We start from the raw sequence: 16746 nt of genomic DNA, 5'->3' as shown, positions 1-16746 counted from the left end.
TTGACATCTCGGTCGGTCCGATCAAAGTAGAATTCATCTGATCATGCTCATACTATGGGTATGGTGGTTCACTAGAGGTCAAGAATGACCAATTCTAATAGTGTCCGAAAAAATGCCAAGGTGGGACTAGTGCGCCACCCGATGATCATGGATTAGGGTCTTTTACTAGGGTTGATCCAAAATCACTAAGAAGAGTATCTTACTAGATCTATTATCTCTGAAGAGAGTAGAGAGAGAAAATTTAGTAGAGAGCAAAAGAACGGAAAAGAGAGAGAGAGTTTTTCTCTTTCTAACTAACGAAGAGGAAGGAAGATGGTCGCTGTGGGTGGTGTCCGGAGTCAGAGAGCCACGACCGATCAACAAGCGGTCGACGATGAGTGGTAGGCGGCAGAGCCAAAACCATCAAAAACAGAGGTTTTAATATCTTAAACAATGGATCTAATGCATCCCGGTGGCTGGAGCTCCGACCATAGCTTCCAGCCACCATGAGGGATCGGTGGTAGATCCTGATGACGAGCGCCGGTAGTGAGAACAGTCAAAATCAATAAGAAATAGGAGTTGATCGATCAAAACAAGTGAAACAGGGCATCATCCTTTTCCATCAAAAATCCGGCGCCCTTTTTCAAGGGGCAGGGACATTGTTTTTAACTATGCTGCGAACCTTGCTATTCTGTTAAATACTTGCATTGTTTTTAACTAAATAAAGTTTTAAACATTAACTTTCTTTTTATTTTCAAAAAAACCCCTGAACTTAATGGAAATACGGCAGCGCGAGTGCACGGGCTACCTTGGACACAGAAAACCAAACCATAGAAGAGGAAAACCCCGGAGACCGCGAACAACCCTAAACAAGAGGTGAAGAAGAAGAAATGGCAACCGGCGGCCCTGAGAAGAACCCTAAGAAGGCGAACCTCTTGGATCCCCATTCCATCAAACACCTCCTCGACGAATCCGTCACCGAGGTAATATCCATCCCTCTTCCCTCCCCCGCTTCTCGATCGCTAGGATTCTCTTAGCTCTCTTCACCTCCGGCGATCTCTAGGGTTTCTGAGGAGGCGGTGCTGGCCCTCGTTTCAGGTCGTCAAGAGCCGTGGGTACGTGGAGAACGTGAGGCTTAGCAACTTGAGATTGCTAATCGGATTCATCATTATCGCCATCGCCCTCCTCGCCCAGTTCTACCGTAAGAAGTTCCCGGAGAATAGGGATCTCCTCGTCGCCTGTATCGGATTATATCCTTTCTTTGATGGTTTTTAATTTCAAAATCTGGAATTTCTGTTCTTTTATTTGAAATAATTAGGGATTTTGTTCCGGGGATTGCTTGGTCTTTGACTCGGGCAAGTATGTAGTTTTCAATGGGCTGTTGCAGTTCATCAGCTACACGAAGGAGAAGAATGCTATCCTTTTCACTTATCCCCCTCCTGTGAGTTTCTTCGATCTTGATATGTATAATGAATTTATAATATTTGTTACCTTGGATGTATGATCTCTTGCACTGTATGTGATAGATTTTAGCGTACAATTTCATCCTGTAATTATAATTGCAAAATAGTTAATATATCAAATTGTTTCTTTTTAATATGTTGTTTGATGGGACTAAACTGGATGAAGGGGTCTAATGTGCAGTCGTACTTGTATTCTTCCTGTAATTAATTTTTGTCATTGGTTGTGTTTTATCTTCATTTCAAAATGTACGTTTTTTCTGGGTGTTTTAATGAAAGTAACATAATTATTGCATCATGTCATATAATCGATCACTCATTTTGGATTCCGATGCTATTGAGTTTTAATGTCCATGCAAGATCCTTTTGCTGCCGAACTCTGCAACTTCTGCTCGATAATTAGTTTGATACAAGTTATGGAAGCTAGACCAAGTTTCCAATCACCTTAGGAGACTGTTGGGATGACTGTCATGGTCTATAGCACTGCAATTAAAATGCTGACATTGATGGGGCAAACTCTAAAAAACTTGGATTGAATAGATATTATTGAGCTGAACTTGGAATACCAGAACCTTTCTCTGAACTTGGCATACCAAAACCTTTCTCGTGCTTCTGTTTGTGCATGCAATCCTTATTCTGCATAATATTCTTGAATTGAATTGTGTTTCCTGTTGAGCTATTTGTGTCTATAAATTTGCTAATAATGTAAACTTGCATGTGCAACTGAGAAATTTTGTAGACATCTTGTAGATAATTGAGTGCCTTTTATTGTTTATTACAGTAGTGTTCTTTTGAAAGAAAGCCATGTGGTTAATCTAAAACTGATGTTAGAAATATTCTGTCATATAAGTCTGCTCATCCATTTGGTTCAATTTATACATAACTTATGAACACTTCTAAATGAAAATCTTTTATTGTTGCACTTGCATCCATAGTAACTCTGCTCTCATTCCCACTATTTATGTGCAAACAAAAGTAGATGTTGCTATGAGCAATGGATATTGGTGACTTAAACATCTTAAGAACATCAAGGCCCTGATTGGATGAATGAAGTTTCTGTCCTTGGATAACTTGTGATGGGTAGGAGCTCCCTCTCCAGAGACTTAGGGAAAAAGAGAGGGAGTGAGCTAGCTCGCTTATCTTCATTCCTGATTTTTCAGGATCCTGATGTCCACTTCCAGTGTGATTTCCTCTATCCCAAAGGAACTTGTGAATTGTGATTCGGGGTTGTGGTTTCCTCTATCCTCCTCCCTTCCTTTGTTTCTCTAGAGGGCATCTCCCATTGATCAGTAGAAGCCCATGGATAGAGGATTCTTCCGCCATCAAACTAGGGCCTAAGTCAGCAAAAATATTTTGATGCTCTCAACATATCCCAAATTTAGAAGGATGAACTAAGTCTCTCATTTGACATCATGTTTCCTTTCCTTTCTGAGCATTTGCCTTAATTTCCTCTTTTTGGGATAATGGTTCTTCACGTTGTCTTCTTTAATTCATTGTCTTGTAAAACATGCTGAATAGCATTCCGTGATAAAGAAATATCTTCTACTTCGTATACTATATCCTTTACTGTATATAATGGAAAATGTTGGAGGCTAGCCATACGCATAGTGCTCTAGAGTCTGAAGCCAACAAGGAGAGGGGAAAAACATGTGTCTAGTGAGAGTTAAAAATACCACTCTCCTAAGATAAAAATGCTGAAAATTAGTCTCTCTTTGGAAACTAGAACCTCAACCAACTCTAGCTCCTCTCTTAAAAATTTGAAACATCTAAATCACAACTCACGAATTCTCTTTCCTCTCGTTAATCACAACTGTGCATGCTTTCTCTCATGTACATTACATGATTTCTTCTCTCTTTTATTGAACCTGTCCATCCCATTGCAAATTATTTCTTTGTCTTTGATGGCAGCCGTTTATGCGTGTCAATATCTAGTAATGGTGAATTAAAAGAAATGGAAATGCTTCATCTTACAAAGGGATGCTTTATGAAATTTTCTACGTGACTAGTTAGGCATGTTCACTAAGAGGTGTATTAAATCCTAACTAAGAATATTTCAAAACATAATAAATGATTTAGCTAGTATCTAGTTTTCAAGTACTATTAAGTTCTTCTCCATGAGATTGAGAGTATCTATTGTCATTATTGGTTATAAGCTTCTTTTCTATTTGTGAGTAAAGGAATCGTTGATCTGTAGGGCACATTTTTATTTACTTTGGTTGGAGCTACTTCCAAGATGCTTTATGTTTGCAGTGCAGTGTTGTTAGGTGACTTCTTTGTCTACAATAGAACAAATAGGTTCAGAGTAAGGTAATTTGTTGGAAAGAGAAAGCACTACTGGATACCCATTTCAATAATTTTTTCTTTATGGTTGTTGTCGTTGTTTTATTATTATTACTATTGCTATTCTTATTATTTAATTTTAGGATTTATTGAAGCAATATCCTGTTACATATGAGGCTTAGGAGAAGATAAATTTATTTGGCCATATAAATTAGTTTTATTGAAACTCTGCAACCAACCACATTTTCAGATAATTTGTGACTGAAGCTGTTATGTTTTTATTTCAAGGAAATAGATGAAACTTCAAACCATGTTCTTCTCTTACTAATCTCCTTATCTGTTACCAATCTCTGCAATTACTACCCTATAAATGTGGAATCCATTTTATCCCTAGTTCAGTCCCTGCTTTCTCTGCCTTTATTCAGACCTTTTCCAGTCCTTGGTCTTATGCTTGTGTGAGTGCAGTTTGTGACCGCTGCGATAACTTCCCTACCTGCCCTCTGCTGACCAACATTCATGCTTACTCGAGGACTTTTTTGTAACGATGACCTGATGCTGACAAGGCTTGCGATATGTTCACTGGAATTTATTTGGAAAAAATTGGTTAACTTTAACTGTAAATGGTCTAAACAATTCATGGTCACATTATGTGGTAATCTTTTGAAAAATTCATGAATTATACATAGATCACAGACCACACGAACTATTCTGCAAAAAACTTGTTGGCTCATAATTTACTTGCAAGCATATTTGAACTTCATGGCTGTCTAAATAAATTGCTATGGAGGAATTTATGGCAGCTCATTTTAGTGAGGGAAGTACGTATTAACTCATGGTTATTGTGCCTCCTGTGTTGTGCGATCGGAAGTCATAGTTGTATGCGCTCGCAACTTGAGAGTCTGAGAGTTGGAATGAGTTGGAGTCTGGGGCTCTGCAAAAACATTGATGAGAAGAATTCAAGAAACTGCACTCTGCAAAGCCTCTCCCTTCTCTGTTCGTTCTCTCCCATGCTTTAGCTTACACCTGTTTTGTGGTTGTCCTGCGGCCATATTGCAGCCAACTGCCCTAGGGTAGATTGACAGAGGGCCGCAGAACATCTCCTTAAGCTTCAGACTCGAAATTTTCAATTTATATTTTGTCTGATCTAAGTAAGAAAAGTTATGTTCTTCGAATTGTTTCATTGTTTTCCAGTCTAGCATTTGCTCATGTTCTTTTTCTTTTGTTGCTTCTTGTTTGGAGATTGACGAAAGGGATACCATTTGCTTGTCCCCAAAATATTTGATGGAGAAACTTTATCTTTCCTCTGGTCATAATATATGTATATATTTTCTACGAATAAGAAACTGCTAACACCTTATGATTTAATTTCCATAATGGTAACCTCTTATTTACTTGATGCTGTGAGAGCGCAAGCTAACAAAGCACAACAATATGTAGCCAACTAGTTGACTTGCACTTTGGTTTCTAGTTGAATTCAAACTAAAGATAGGGATTTAGCTTCATTCATGCCAACCAATACAAGTCTGTTGGTAATAGACTGTTGGGTTTGGACTTGTGCCTAGATGGCCTAAACTCAACCTTGTCAAGCCTGAGCAGGATTTGGACTTTCTTTTGGACAGGTTGGCATATTAGAAGGGTGCCCAAACACCTTAATTATCTACCAGTATAAGTTTCACAAATTCTTGATTAGTTGTTTCTTCCTAACTTACATTGACCACACATTATTTGGCAGTGCATCTTGCATCGTGTTTCACAAACTTGAATTGTTGTGTATGTTTTTATTGGATAATCGATATTTATCATATAACTTTTAGCAGATTATCTAGTTTTACTAGCTAACATATCTTGCACATTTCAGTAAGTTCTCAAATAAATATAGAAATTTTTTCTTTAATTTGCTTATCATCACCTTGATTTCTTTGCTTATTTTTAACTAGTGTTCAGCATGTGTTCAAATAGGGAATTGTAATAGTGACTCTGCATACTGAAGTATCCGGACTCTGATATAGCAATAAAATTCTAGAACCTAATAAAGTAATAAAATCTAAAAGATCACTGAAAGGCCTTGGAGTCCAGAATATAAGCTTGATTCTTTGGCTTTCTCATTATGTATAGAGGATTTTCAAGCTTAACTTTTGATATCTTAGAAACTTTTTATTTGCCTAGGCATTTGTATTTTGTCCAATGCTACGTGGTTGCATGACCACTAGCATACTACAACTGCCTTTGAAAACATCGAATCATCATGATTAGAGGTTGCAAGGCCTGCAATTCTGGCCAGTGTGCCTTTGTTCATCAGATCTCTCTTCTCTTCTTCTCTGTCTTTCTCTTTCCTCTCCTCATCCTGTCTACGCATCTTTGATATATACATGTGTCCCTGTAATATACTATATACTATTCTCTAACTCCTCTCCCAATTTTCTCTAAGGAAAAAATTAACATATAAATATTTTTTTTTATTCCATTAGAACTTATGAAAATGAATTTTAAACCACTAGGACCTCGAGTAGCTTGATAATTAACAATTCTTTTAACATGCCTTAAACTGCTAACCTGGTTTACTCAACCAAATTTGCTGTGTGGGTCAGGCTGGACCTAAATTTCATTTAAGAGCCTTACAAATAGCTCTAAGCAGTTTGAAGCACTCATATCATAATAACCCATGTGATACAAAGGAAGATTCTTAGAAGTTGGAATCTGCCAGAAAGCAATAGATGACTTCTACAATCACGTGTACTGATCATCATCAGTCTTTAAGGAACTTCAAGGATTTTTGATCTGAATAATAGATAAAGTAAATAGAAAGATGTTTATATTATGGAATCAGTTGTTCCCATATTGGAAAAACCTATTGATATTTTTCCTTCCAAGTTTGAGTCTAGATAGATTTGCAATGCTGTAGGATCACCTCCAACATTTTTAATTAATATTTCAGTTCCATCTGTAAAGACTGCAACATTATCTGTGCGAGATTTCTTATTCAGTTTATTCTTTGTTATCTTGATGTCTCTTAGAAAACTGGTTGCATTTTTATTGAAAACTCACAATAATTAAAGCTGATAAAAATAGCTTTATGAGACATCCTTGCTAGAGGTCTGTATTTTATTTGATAAAATTAATTGGGGTAAATGAAGAACTAAGGGGTCTCGATGTTTTCTTTGATCCAAAACCTTGTCCAACTGCATTGAGACTGAACCTTTTCAGTTTAGAATTTTGCATTATCTATTAGTGACTTGTAGGGTTTTATATATCTATGACAAAACAAGCCTTATTTTCTGAAACCCTTCTGCGTTCTACAGAGGTTGACCATTTTCGGTATCGAGCAGCATGCTGTTAGCCTACTATTTTTGAAATAATCTTCTTGGTAAATTGCAAGAATAAGTAGCACTGTATTTTGGAACAGTTTCAGCAATGGTACCTCTTGGTATAAAGCTTGGAAAGGTATGACTAATCTCTTGTAGGATACTCCCTAAAGTGAAGAAAGTGTATAGTGGCATGCACATCCTTAACTAAGAAAAATTTTGAAAGGGCAGCAGTAAATTGTTTGTCTTTGAGAATTGCCAATCGAAGATCCTTCTTCATGTATTTAATAGTCTCTCCGCCAAGTCTTGCTAGCCATCGATTAAATACAGCAGAAACAACTTCAGGATTAGCAACAAAGTTACTTTTAGCAAGGTTAATAATCTCATGTGGAGTATCTTCTTATTTTTTAGTTGATATTAGTCAATGAATTTAGTTCTAGAATATTTTTATCAGTCAAAATTTTTCCTGCTCAACTTGATATCACTTATTTCAACTTTTTCTGGGGACAAACTGCAAGAATACTTTTGGTTTCTATCACTGTTATCCAACCATCTTTTGATTTCAACCTTGTTAGGTATCGTTTTCCAAAGTTGTGGACTCCAGAATACTTAATCCTGCACAATCTCCCTTTTATGTAAACTTCATTACTTCACAAAATTATTTCTAGGTAGCATTGAGCTTGTTTTAATGTTGTTTTGCTTACAAGTTTGTTCTTTTCTTTTGTTGCATAGATCTCAGCTGCCTTTTCTTTTGTCTAATCAGGAGAAGAAATTGTATGATGTTTTTTGTTTGAGCATCTGTTGCCTTTGGACGCTCTTGAGTTCCTCCCTCTCGAGCTATCTTGTCATTACAATCTCTCATTTGAGCAAACATCATTACATATTTATTTTGTGTATTTCATTTGAGCAAACATCATTAATTAATAATGTTTGCTGCTTTATGAAAAGAGATCATAAACTCTTTTATTATTAGATTTTTCAAAATTAACTTCAAGACTATTTGCCTTGTGTTTCTCGCACTGTATATGAGCTCGATTTGTTTATTGAGTTTCAAAAACACCTAAATCATGTTATATTTGCTACTACTTTGTTCATGGTCATCAGATCTGACTTATCCATCTTTATACTCATGTAACCTATTCTTGACTGATGTTAGTACTTCGACCTGCCAGCATCCCCCATACTCTTTTTTACCCAAAAAGGCATGCTTAGGCAACCTTGAATACTATGGTATAACATGTTTTCCCACCAGTTAATGAGCACATAAAAAATATTTGTGGCACTTGCGTGCTTGTTAGTATACCAAGCTTTTTTGATTTGAATTTCTATTAAAGATTTATTATCAGGTTATCCTGGAAATATGAGCTAGGATTATTTTTTATGAGTGTCTTTATGGGTTTTGTGTGCATTCATGATTATTGTATTAGATGATCCAGAACCAAAATCCCATTTTCTTGTATGTGGGTGCTTGTTAACACATTCTGTCACTGATAATATTTATTGATTTTTGAGCTTGTCCTTTAATTTCCAGGCTATTTGCTGCTTTTTAGGTAATTTCTGAAATCTGGCCATGTTTTTGTGGCACACAGGGATCCTTCAATAGCACTGGGCTGATTGTGTCTTCCAAGCTGCCAAGGTTCTCTGACTTGTATACTCTTACAATTGCTAGCGCAGACCCGAAGTCCATTTCTGCTAATAAAACAGTCCACCTGACTAAGAGTGTGACAAAATGGTTTGTTCTTGCTATTGTTTTGCTTTTCAGCAAAGGTTTTGCTGCTTCTCTTGCAATGTATTGAATTCTGATGTTTTTCATTGCCCATGGCTGAAAAAAAAAGGATTAGTAGAACATTTATCTGAACGACAAGAAAATGAGGAACAACAACCATGTTGGAATTCATTTTTCATGAGGAAGTGTTTAATAAATGATCCTTCAAGAGGTTTATAGTGGCTTTTGTATATTTCTCATAAACATGAAAAGGAGTGATGAGATTTCCATTATGTGATAATTAGGACTAATATTGGCGAGTCGTTCCTATTGGATTGCCTGCATTGTTGGTCTTCTTCACCTTTTAGTGTTAATAAGAAAATCTTACGGATGGCAAGCCTCTATTGCCTTACTTGTTTAGCCTCCACTTACTTAAATGTTCTCTTTCTTTGAATTATACTTAGAATGATTCTATGAATTTGCATTGATATGCTGCATCATCGATATCTTAACCATGACCAACAAGTCTCTGGCTAGTTATATTGGTTTGGATTTGCAGATGTTTCTACTATCATTGATTGTTTTGTTCTTACTTCAGCCCTTACATCCATTGCGATTCCTAGTTTTCAAGAGTAGTTGTATGTACCCAACAATTGAGTGTGTCCATTTAATAGTGGCTAAGCATTCTTCCTCAAAAGGATTCATATTATTGCTTTCTAATGCAACTTTCTCTGCCACTGTTATCTCTGATGCTTTCACTCACTAGTTTTCTTGTCAGGTTCACCAAAGATGGGGTCCTTGTGGAAGGTTTGTTCTGGAAGGACGTTGAGAGACTGATCGATGATTATAATGGAGAACGAAAGAACAAATGACTGTGGATTTCCTGCCTTGATGGAAAGATGGAGGTTGGTCTCAGAAAAGTACTCTCTCTGCTGTCAGTTTCATAAAAATATCCATTCCTGATCTGAAAAAAATATTATATTTAAAAAGAACATGATGTAGCCTAATCATCATTTTATTGGCACATGAAAATTATGGATTTTTTTGGTGATCCTTTTTGATATCTAATCATTTAGGCTTCGTTTGGTAGAGTCGTTGGCAGTAGAGCTTTCGAAAGTATAGCTTTTTGAAGTAGAGCTTTTATAAAATGCTATTTGTTGCTTGGTGAAACTTTAATATGCATTTGGTAAACAAACTAAGAAAGTATTTAGAGAAGCTAACGGTACTGCGGATTGGGTGGCCAGCTATGCCAGTAGCACCTTATGGGCTGAGGATGGGGAGCTGCCTCGGAAGCTCCGCGATATTTTGTTTTCTAATTTTATTGGGTGTATTCGTACACGTATTGTATGAATTACCTGCTTTAACAAAAAAAAAACAAACTAAGAAAGTACTTTTGGTATGATAAAATGACCATAAAGGATATTACATAGTATTATACAATAGTTTATAATAAAATATAATATATATTAATACATAAATATATAATATCGTATAATATTATTGTAATGTAATATAATATTATTATAATATAGTAATATAATATTGTATATTATAGCATAATAATATAACATAATTTAATATTACATAACATAACATATCAATGTATTATAATATAATGTAATATAGTATTATAGTTATAGCATAATACAATAATAAAAGTATAAAATATTATAATTATGATCATTATATATTAATATTTTATTAATATAATATTTTTAGGAACTAATTTTTAGGTTTTTTGTTTTTTTGTTGGGATTCTTGCATATTTCTGTAATATGAAGGGATATTTTTTGTAATTATAATATTTTATTATGGGTATTTTGGTCTAAAAAGAAAAAAAATTATAAATCAAAACAGTTTTCTGACGTATGTTAAAAGTGTTTTTCCGAAGAAACTTTATTTTGGAGCTTCTCTGAAGAAGAAGTATTAGCTTTTTAGCAAAGCTAAAATAATTTTTTGATTTTTTTACCAAACACCTCTATTTCATTCAAAAGTATTTTTGGAGGGTTAGAAAGCCTTTTTGATCCACCAAAAGTTCTACCAAACGAGGTCTTAGACTAGCATTATGGACTTGTTTGATTCATAGGGAGCGAAGGGGGAAAGTGTGGTCAATAAAAAAATAAAAAAATGCCACGTATTTGGTTGGAAGTTTTAAAGGAGAAAGATGGGAAAGTAGTTTTCCCATAAAAATAAGTTTTCCATATTTCATAGAAAAGAAAATATATATGGAATATAGAAAAGCCACTTTTTCACATGTTGGAAATTGCGGTAATTTTTTTACCAAAAAATGCCCTTAAATCATTGTGATATTCTTAATAGCTATTTTTACTAGTTAATTATGGACTATTAAAAATATACTATTAAGAATTACCACAGTTTAAAAAAGTTATGGTAATTTTAATATAAAAATATATTATAACTATTAAAAATTATCACAATATAAAGAAGTTTGTAACTATTAAAAATTGGTAGAACTTTAAAAACTCAACTCAATAAATATTTGTAATATATATTTTTAAATTATATATATGCAACTAAACTCAACTCATATGAATATATTATATATACGTAAAACTTAAGTAAAGAGTGATGATACTATAATAGCATCTTCCTACATATGGTTCTTAAACATTAGTCTTCTCTAATTTTTTGAATTTTTAAACAATCCTTGCAAGCTTATCTGTTATGCTTTAATAATTTGAAACCTATTGACCCTAATCTTTCTACTTTTTGTATTAGTCATTATGTGATTGTAAATTCAAATACAAATCAAACTCGATTGAAGTTACCAAAACAAAACCATCTAAGGCCATTCATATATCGACTTTTAAACTGAGTACATTACTTTTGGGCTCCAATTAGCCAAGTCAAAAGCTGAAAGAAGTCATATGCCATTGAAGCGAGTATACTTATTTTCATTGGAAGTAATAACAAACCAGTTCCATATATACAATCAAGAATACTCCTAAAATTCGCAAAAACATTTAAGAATAGAAGCAACTAATCAAACATCTCCTTTCTTAGTTTTCTTTGAGCTCGAATCCTTCAGCTTTCTTAGTAGAATCTGAGTTACTATAAAATTAACATTTGAATGATTGTCTTGTGAAGGTTGCATATCCATATTCTCGACGAATATCCTTTACGATATCAGTTGGCCTATATAACGGCATATCTTGAAGTTTATCTTTAACAATATTTGACACCCAACATTTTGAAGCTTTAGGATGCGACCGGACTTGCAACCCTCCGCCACATGTATGCTGATTGTTCATTTTTTTAGCTGCGAATCTTTTTTGATTCTCAAGTTGGGAAGCATGGATACGCCATTCACATTCTTCATATGCACATTTTACGGTCACTCGCTGACGATCGTTCTTCATAAACACAAAATCTCTACAATTGGCAAAGAGTTTTCACATCATTGAACTCTTGACCAATGCCCTCTATAGAGGGTTTCCAAGCATCCAAAGAATTTTTTTGACTAGGTTGCTCTTCGATCGCAGCTCTTGTTTCTTCAACAACTCGACCCAAATTACTTGAGCTACCCTTTGAAAAATTTCTGGATCTGCAACTAAACTCAACATTTTGGGATGGGCCACTTTTCCTACAATAAGTTAAACAAAAATTCAGCATACTAACTAGTAAATTTGTGCTTAACATGCACAAACTAACAATTGAAATATGCAATACAATAAAGATTTAAACTAAGGATACCAAAATAGAAACAGATGCAATTATCTTGTGCATTACCTCATATCAATTACCACATCAGCTGCCTCGGTCAAGCGTGGAATATGACTAACAACCATCTCAATCACCGGCACATTTAAGTTGACGTGTATTTGATGCATATTCCGAATATCTTTATTGCCTAGGAGCGTAATAAACATCTAGACTTGTTTGAAATATAATATTTAACTTCTACCATGGTATCAGATAGATGTCTCCACCTTTTCACTATTTTCTTGTAACTTTGATCGAGATTTGTGTCTTCGGAGATGGAAATAATAAGAGCTCCGCTACCATAAGAACAAATAGCCATGAAAACAGGGCTACTTTTGTTCCTTGAAGCCATGACAATGGAAAAAGGAGAGAGGGATGAACTGATCGAAATTTTGATGCTATTTCAACAATGAAGCGAAGGAAATGCTGCCACATGAACTATTTTTCGTATAGGATATCAGCAATGAAAGACACAGAAGAAGTTTTCCAAATAGGATATGAACACAAGAAGATAATCCAACTAAAATTGGATTTTTGTTTAATCACAATAGGGAAACAGAGAAGAACAGAGGGATATCTCAGTGGATTATGGAAAATCTGAATAGAATTTCAACCTCTTTTACTCTTCTGCAATCAAACCATTGCCACTAAAGATCGAAAGGGACTCTCTGCAAATAAATAAGGGGCAATCTGAATTTTCGGTAACTCATAGAGAAGAAATTCTCAGCAATCTGAATTTTCAGCAACTCACAGAGAAGAAACTCTCTGTTTCTTCTTTGGTTCACCTATAACATCTAACTCTCTTTGGCCTCGTTCTCAATAGAGAAACTCTCACCGACTCTCTGCCAACATATAAGGTATCAAAAGGGACTCTCTAGAAAAAAAACCAAGCAATCTGAATTTTTTGCAACAGGAAACAAAGAGTTTCTTCTCTGTTTCTTCTTTGGTTCACCTATAACAGTCTAACTCTTTTTGGCCACACTATCAATGGAGAAACTCTCCCCAACTCTCTGCCAATAGATAAGGTTCTATTTCTATTTTTTCAGCTACAGGAAACAGAAAAGAGGGAGCGGAACCAAAAGCCCTGTTTGCAGAACATTTCCCAACCGTTTTCACAAGTTTTGAACCTTAACGGCAACGAAAGGGCATCTTTGGAATTAAAAAAAAAATCTCTGTTAAGGACCGGTAATTAAGATTCTCTCTCATCTTGGATCGGAAAGCTCTGTTTGGGTCAACAGGGATTTTTTATTACACTGTAGTCATAGGGAGGGTCAGGAATTAATTTCACCTTTTTTTTCTTCTCTTGGGCCTATTTCATTGATGGGCCCGGCCAATAGGCTATATCTATGACAAAACAAGCCTTATTTTCTGAAACCCTTTCATTATCTAGCAGTGTGCTGTTAGCCTACTATTTTTGAAATAATCTTCTTGATAAATTGCAAGAATAAGTAGCACTATATTTTCGAACGGTTTCAGCAATGGTACTTCTTGGTATCAAGCTTGGATAGGTATGACTAATCTCTTGTAGGATACTCCCTAAAGCAATGAAAGTGTATAGTAGCACACACATCCTTAACTAAGAAAATTTTGAAAGGGCAGCAGTAAATTGTTTGTCTTTGAGAATTGCCAATTGAAGATCCTTCTTCATGTATTTAATATGCTCTCTGCCAACTTCTCTTGCTAGCCATCAAGTAGCTACAGCAGAAACAACTTTAGGATTAGCAACAAAGTTAATTTTAGCAAGGTTAATAATCTCATGTGGAGTATCTTCTTATTTTTTTAGTTGATATTAGTCAATGAATTTAGTTCTAGAATATCCTTATCAGTCAAAATCCTTCCTGCTCAACTTGATATCACTTATTTCAACTTTTTTTGGGGACAAACTGCAAGGATACTTTTGGTTTCTATCTCTGTTATCCAACCTTCTTTTGATTTCAACCTTGTTAGGTATCGTTTTCCAAAATTGTGGACTCCAGAATACTCAATCCTGCACAATCTCCCTTTTGTGCGAACTTCATAACTTTACAAAATTATTTCTAGGTAGCCTTGACCTTGTTTTAATGTTGTTTTGCTTACAAGTTTGTTCTTTTCTTTTGTTGCATAGTTCTCAGCTGCCTTTTCTTTTGTCTAATCAGGAGAAGAAATAATATGATGTTTTTTGTTTGAGCATCTGTTGCCTTTGGACACTCTTTGAGTTCCTACCTCTAGAACTATCTTGTCATTACAATCTCTCATTTGAGCAAACATCATTACGCATTTGTTTTGTGTATTTCAAATTCTCTTGCTTGCCAGCAAGTTGCCTTCATAGCCTACATGAGCTTAACTATTTATCTGGAAAAAGAACTGCAGGGATGTGAATTTCAAAACTGTTGTGAATTGCAAAACTGTTGTGATGATTCTGGCCGGCCTACCGACCGACAGCCACACAATCTCAAAGCAAAGAGGACATGAGCTAGGAGTTTAAGATGCAGCCAATTTCTTTTCTTTAAATTTATTGTAGTTATAATTCTTCCTCTTGAACTTGTCAGGTTACTGATGATTCAACTCCTACCCTCTGTTTGGTGCTAAGGATGAATTGGAGGAGAGGATGGATAGGTCTTCTATCCATTATCCTATGTGCTTGTGAAACAAAGAAAGTTGGATGGAAATGATTCTCTGAAAAAAAAAAGAATAAATAATATTTATATAATATTTTTACTAAACTATCTTTTGATAAACGATATTATTATTGTCAATTTATAACAATTTTTATGCTAAAGAAGTAGGACAATATTTAAATATATAATCTTTATAATTTGTGATTATATAAATTAATATAAAATTAAATAAATAATTTTATAAATCAATTATATATAAATTAATATATATATATATATATTAATTATATAAATAACTTATTAATTTATAGTTTAATAACTGATATTATGATTCTTCCTATTATGGGCAAGAACATGATACTGTGCATTATCTCATATGAGCTAGAGCATGGCGTCATTTATTATCCCATCATGGGTAGGAAATGTGATCGTGCCTAGTCAAATGTTGAAAAATAACTTAAATTGCTTATTATACCCTCAGTATGTTTGTTGAACTCAATACCTGTTAAAATATTGTCAAATGGTATTAATTATTTTTTTCGAATGACTATCGCATGGAATTATTAGTTTAGTTGTTAAATATTATCATGGCTTGTTAAATAGTGAAAATAAAAATTCAAGTACTGATTTTTTACTGAGTTGTTAACTCATGCTATACTTTTTTATCTTTCTTTTCAGAGCCATAGAATGCTTAGTACTCAACTATGGTTTGAAATTATTGGTGCAAGATGGAATCGTTAGAGCATCTCCGATACCAATTAAATATTTGAAATTTGTAGTTGAACAACTTTTATATCTATTGATTGTGGGATTATATTACTTTGTCTCTAAATGATTATTATATTTTTATTTTTTCTATTATTGTGAGATTTAGTTTAAATCTACTGACCTTGCATATCCATTGGAGTCGTATCATATGTAATATGCAAAATCGAAGATATTGAACGACAAAGAGAATAACATTGAGCTACAATTTAGGAAATAATGACAAAAGAAAGAAAAGAAAAATGGAGAGAAACATGGAAGTACAATGACAAAATACATAATTCATTTTATTTCCCCCAAATAAAGATGTATTCTAAATTTAGGATGCATTTGGTTCGCGATCGGAATCAGAATCAAAATTAGAATGGATTGAAATCAGAATCGAAATGGTCAATATTTGCTGATGTGTTTGGTTTGTGACTAAAATTAGAATTGAAATTGAAATAGAATTTGAATACTAGAAGAGGGAGAAGAGAAAGTAGAGAGAAAGAGAGAAGGGAGAAGAGAGAGAGAGCTCTCTTCTTCTTTTCCAAAATAGGAGAGAGCCCGCTGTCCCTTTCTTCTCATATCAAGTGTGACAACGGCTAAGAATGCCCAGCTCTAGGGATGGCGGCCATGGGCGGCCTTTAGATATGGCACCAACTGGAAAACATAAGGAAGAAATACCACGAGGGGCAAGGGATGATCCACACCAATCTCGGCCTAGATTCTAGCCGACCCGCTGACCGACAGCCACACAATTTCAAAGCTCCCAGAAGGCGGCGAGACCTGGCCAAACCTAGCGGTCGTCGGCAATACTCATGGGAGAAAAGGGGCCAAAATAGGGCACCCTTGTTTCAGATGAGATTATGGCTATTCATCAGTCCAAATCATAGTGGCAACAGCTATAAATCTAGAAAAAGAAAGAGTTGTGGTTTGGTTACCTCGTTCCAGTA

At 34.8% G+C, this 16746-nt stretch overlaps 1 protein-coding gene across 11 annotated transcripts; it reads left to right on the top strand.

Annotated features, from left to right (window-relative positions):
• Positions 1-782: 782 nt before the first annotated feature.
• Positions 783-15930, top strand: LOC103704903 (probable signal peptidase complex subunit 2). 11 transcript variants are annotated; one of them, XR_005513148.1, is made up of 7 exons: positions 784-962; positions 1078-1229; positions 1339-1420; positions 8611-8753; positions 9493-9631; positions 14978-15044; positions 15725-15919. XR_005513148.1 is itself a non-coding variant. In XM_039129494.1 (6 exons), exons 1-5 carry the CDS (start codon positions 870-872, stop codon positions 9596-9598), a joined length of 468 nt encoding a protein of 155 aa, XP_038985422.1. In that variant the 5' UTR covers positions 783-869; the 3' UTR covers positions 9599-9631; positions 15725-15919. The 11 variants fall into 11 exon arrangements, 10 of the variants coding, with proteins under 10 accessions (XP_038985422.1, XP_038985420.1, XP_008786626.1 ...); XM_039129494.1 differs by lacking the exon at positions 14978-15044 and having other exon boundaries at positions 783-962; positions 8611-8657; positions 9505-9631; XM_008788404.3 differs by lacking the exon at positions 14978-15044.
• The last annotated feature ends 816 nt before the right edge of the window (positions 15931-16746 follow it).

Source organism: Phoenix dactylifera, chromosome 8 (assembly GCF_009389715.1).
Source record: "Phoenix dactylifera cultivar Barhee BC4 chromosome 8, palm_55x_up_171113_PBpolish2nd_filt_p, whole genome shotgun sequence".
In the NCBI taxonomy this organism is placed as follows: domain Eukaryota; kingdom Viridiplantae; phylum Streptophyta; class Magnoliopsida; order Arecales; family Arecaceae; genus Phoenix; species Phoenix dactylifera.
Note: the sequence above shows the minus strand (reverse complement) of the source record. Positions and strands in the feature narration are given on the sequence as shown.